This window comes from Sceloporus occidentalis, unplaced genomic scaffold, assembly GCF_023333645.1.
Source record: "Sceloporus occidentalis isolate IW3139 unplaced genomic scaffold, rSceOcc1.0.p SCAF_327, whole genome shotgun sequence".
Lineage (NCBI taxonomy): Eukaryota > Metazoa > Chordata > Lepidosauria > Squamata > Phrynosomatidae > Sceloporus > Sceloporus occidentalis.
The window spans coordinates 84,762-88,330 of NW_028317307.1; the positions used below are offsets into that span (position 1 = coordinate 84,762).

General features: G+C 41.0%; 1 protein-coding gene across 1 annotated transcript; it reads left to right on the top strand.

Moving 5' to 3' along the window:
- Window positions 1–213: 213 nt before the first annotated feature.
- On the top strand, window positions 214–2,203 carry LOC149274525 (NF-kappa-B inhibitor-interacting Ras-like protein 2). Its single transcript, XM_089505379.1, has 3 exons — window positions 214–307; window positions 988–1,229; window positions 1,964–2,203. Exons 1-3 carry the CDS (start codon window positions 214–216, stop codon window positions 2,201–2,203), a joined length of 576 nt encoding a protein of 191 aa, XP_089361505.1.
- Window positions 2,204–3,569: the final 1,366 nt, after the last annotated feature.

The following is a 3,569-nucleotide window of genomic DNA, read 5'->3' on the forward strand; positions in this document are numbered from 1 at the left end:
ATATATATATATATATATATACTGGCTTGTGTGAATGTACAGGGTTTTTTATTTTTTATTCTTAAGACAATTTTGGCCCAATAATCATAGCCACATTCATTTAATTTAATTTAACAATTATTTTTAAGAAAGTATGATTCCTGCCATCTCCCCCAAAATGTCATGAAGCAACGGTGTAATTGGTGTCTTTGTTTCTTGCAGATCTGCGTTGAGATGGGGAAGAGCTGTAAGGTGGTATTATGCGGGCAGCATTCTGTAGGAAAAACTGCCATTTTAGAGCAACTTCTATACGGAAACCATGTGGTTGGTAAGTAAACGTGATTTATTTCTTTCCGTCTGTTGTAACGCATGAGCTGACCGGAGAGTTGTTGTTCATCTTGCATGCTGAATGGCGTCCATGGGAGCTTCTCCTGGAAGAACTGACGGGATGTGGAGACTCCAGGAATCTGACAGGTGTGACTATTATACAGGGCCGGCCAAGCTCTTACAGCAACAGACGCTCTCCGGGGTTGGAACTTTACTGACTGTAGTGCAGACTGTGAAATGGGACTGCAGCTTTAGCTCATAAACTCTAATGCTCTCTATGATGCCAGGTAGTAGTAAATATGATTATATGTTGACTCTCACAATCACTGTGATGATAAGTCACACAACAAATGCTACCATTATAGAACTTAAAATCCATCGCTAAAAACTTTGCAGTTTGACTGAAGGAACCAGTCTGTGAGAAATGAGATATCCCGACGTATTGCTTTGAGCTTCTAGCTCATCCCAAAGTGGCTCTATTGCCTTGCCAAGTCCTGTGTTTTGCAGTAACCTTAATAAATGTATGTACTTTAATGCTTCTTCTAAAGTGTGTTTGATGGTTGGAGTGTCCCTGAGCCATGTGAAAACCCGTAGTCTAAGCAGAGCGAAATGTTATGTCCCAGGAATTGACTCTACTTAGTAACTACAATGCAAGGATTTATTGAATGAAATCTTTTGCAGGCTCAGATACAATGGAGACCCAAGAGGATATATACATTGGATCGGTGGAAACGGATCGGGGAGTACGGGAACAAGTTCGCTTTTATGACACTCGCGGATTAAGAGATGGCGTTGAGCTGCCCAAACATTGCTTCTCAGGGACAGACGGTTATGTTCTAGTGTACAGCGTGGATAACAAAGACTCCTTCAAGCGAGTGGAGGCTCTCAAGAAAGAAATCGATAGATCCAAGGATAAGAAGGAGGTAACCTCTGCATAAAAATAAGAATCTTAGTTCCTTTTGTGAATACCTTGATATCCATAGCCTGTCTGCAGTGAATGCCCCCATTTCTGTTTATGGCACCCATATAAAGAACACAACCATTGGTTGGAAAAACGCCAAACTTTAGAGCACTAAAAATATTTTCAGAACCAAATCCAAGGCCATTAGATTCTAAAACTTTATTGGCAAAAAGATTCACACCAACTCCTAGGCTTCTCGGGCGTATTAAACAGGGAGCGCACATTGATGCTTTAAACTCACCAGCCTCAGTATCCATTACGAAGGGACCGTTTAGTGACAGCAAAAAGGACTAAGGTTATCCTAAACCTCCTTCCATTAACCTCTTTGCATTAGTTATAAAACACATTAAAACACAATGAATTGAGCAACCAGGGCAGTTACACACAGGTCCATGTCACAGGTCCTCTATTATTATTATTTATTGTTTTATATAGCACCATCAAATTCCATAGCAGTGTACCATTTATTACAAATATGTTAAAAACAACACAATATATCAGCAGTTATATGATCTGTTGATAAATGATAAGTTTAGTTTTGGAGATGGATCCCTGTTAATTTCATAGCGTTTGAAGCAGGTACAGTAGGTGACCATCAGAGGACACAGCAATACATCATCAACAATGAACGTTTTGGTAAAGTGCATTGCACCGTGGTCTGACCTCTTTCTCACCTCTAAATGATCTTATCTCCAGGTGACCATTGTGGTTCTGGGGAACAAGTCTGACTTACAGGAACAGCGACGGGTGGATCACGATGCTGCACAGCAGTGGGCCAAGGCTGAGAAGGTCAAACTGTGGGAAGTGTCTGTAGCCGAGAGGCGCACACTTATTGAGCCTTTTATTTTCTTAGCTAGCAAAATGACCCAGCCCCAAAACAAGTCTGCTTTTCCCCTTACCAGGCGAAACAAGGGCAGCGGATCTCTGGACAGTTAGAGCTCCAGATACGTCTACCTTTTCTGTCACAGTGCATGCTTGGCTATGGATTGGGAAAACCATTCATCGTGCGTGCAATAATTATTACCTTCTGAGATTTTTTTCCCAACACATGTCAAGAGGGTAGAGGGCTCCTCATTTTCGGTAGTCTTAAAGAATAAAAGCTCATCCTGGTGTATTTTTTTTTATAGTTTGCCTGCTGAATGGACACGTTTTTGTCCATTGCAGATGCTGATTCTTTGTAAGAATGGAGTTCATATAAACAGCTTGTCCCAGACTGATCATTTTTTATTGAACCAGCTATATATAATAGCGTGTACTGTTTTATCAATGTTCTTGATAGTCATTATATGTATATATATGTATACTAAATGTTTTAAAAACAGTGGCTGCCTTTTATTTTGGTTCAACGGTTACAAATTTCTTTGAAAAGAAAACTGTGCTGCAATGTGTCTAATGAATCTTTAAGTTAAATCAAAAGTTTAAGTGATGATCATTCGCATATCAGTCCCACAGATTGAGCTACTTGGTAAGCAACATAGCCATGTAAAATTAGACAGGACTCGTCAAACTTAGGGTACCTTGACATAGTGGTGGGCTAAGCCATATAGTGTGACAAAATCTCCAATATTTATGCCTTAGATAGGTGTTTTTGGAATGCTATTCTCTGGGTATGCGACAAAATTTGCCAGTTTTATCAATTCGTATGAACTTTACCACAAAAACCGAGCAAAAAGGCTATGAATTTCTGTCCAAAATTCACAACCTCTCCCACACTCTCTGAATGTCTCCCTAGCGTCTCTCCTGATTGTAGGATCGGGAAAAGAACCGAAGCTTTGCAATTTTGCCCTAAGATATCCTCATGTAAAGGCCTGCCAAAATGACGCAGCTTCTGGTGACGTCCTCTCCCCTGATTGCAGAGTATGGGCGAGGCATCACCCCAAGGTCCGTCATTTTGACGGAAGTTCCTCGGGAGGTTATGCCCGCGGAGATGCAGACGAAGAAAGAAGAGAGAAAAAGAGAAGAGAGGAGAACAACAAGATGCAGAGCAATAATGTGCGGGACACAGAACAGAGCTGTGAGACACAGAAGGGGATGGTAGAGAGACATTCAGAGAGCGAAAATGAGCGTGTGAGAGAAATGTGCACGTCAAAGAATTTTGTTCCTCCGGAACAAAAGGGAAGGAGACCGAATTTGTTGTCTGAAAACGAATGGGTCTAAAACGAACTGAAGAATGAATCCAAATAGTTTTTTAACCCTTGGCGCACGTCTAGTATGTGCTGATTTCTTGCTCTGTTTTGCGTACATATTGGTTATTCTTATTTTAGGAGCCTTTTATGCTCTTTAGGCTGTGCTCCCCTTTCTG

Coding starts and splice junctions, on each gene's coding strand:
- LOC149274525 (XM_089505379.1), top strand. CDS start 214: ATGGGGAAGAGCTGTAAGGTGGTATTATGCGGGCAGCATTCTGTAGGA. Junction 308..987: donor ATACGGAAACCATGTGGTTG/GTAAGTAAACGT, acceptor AATCTTTTGCAG/GCTCAGATACAATGGAGACC. Junction 1,230..1,963: donor GATCCAAGGATAAGAAGGAG/GTAACCTCTGCA, acceptor TCTTATCTCCAG/GTGACCATTGTGGTTCTGGG.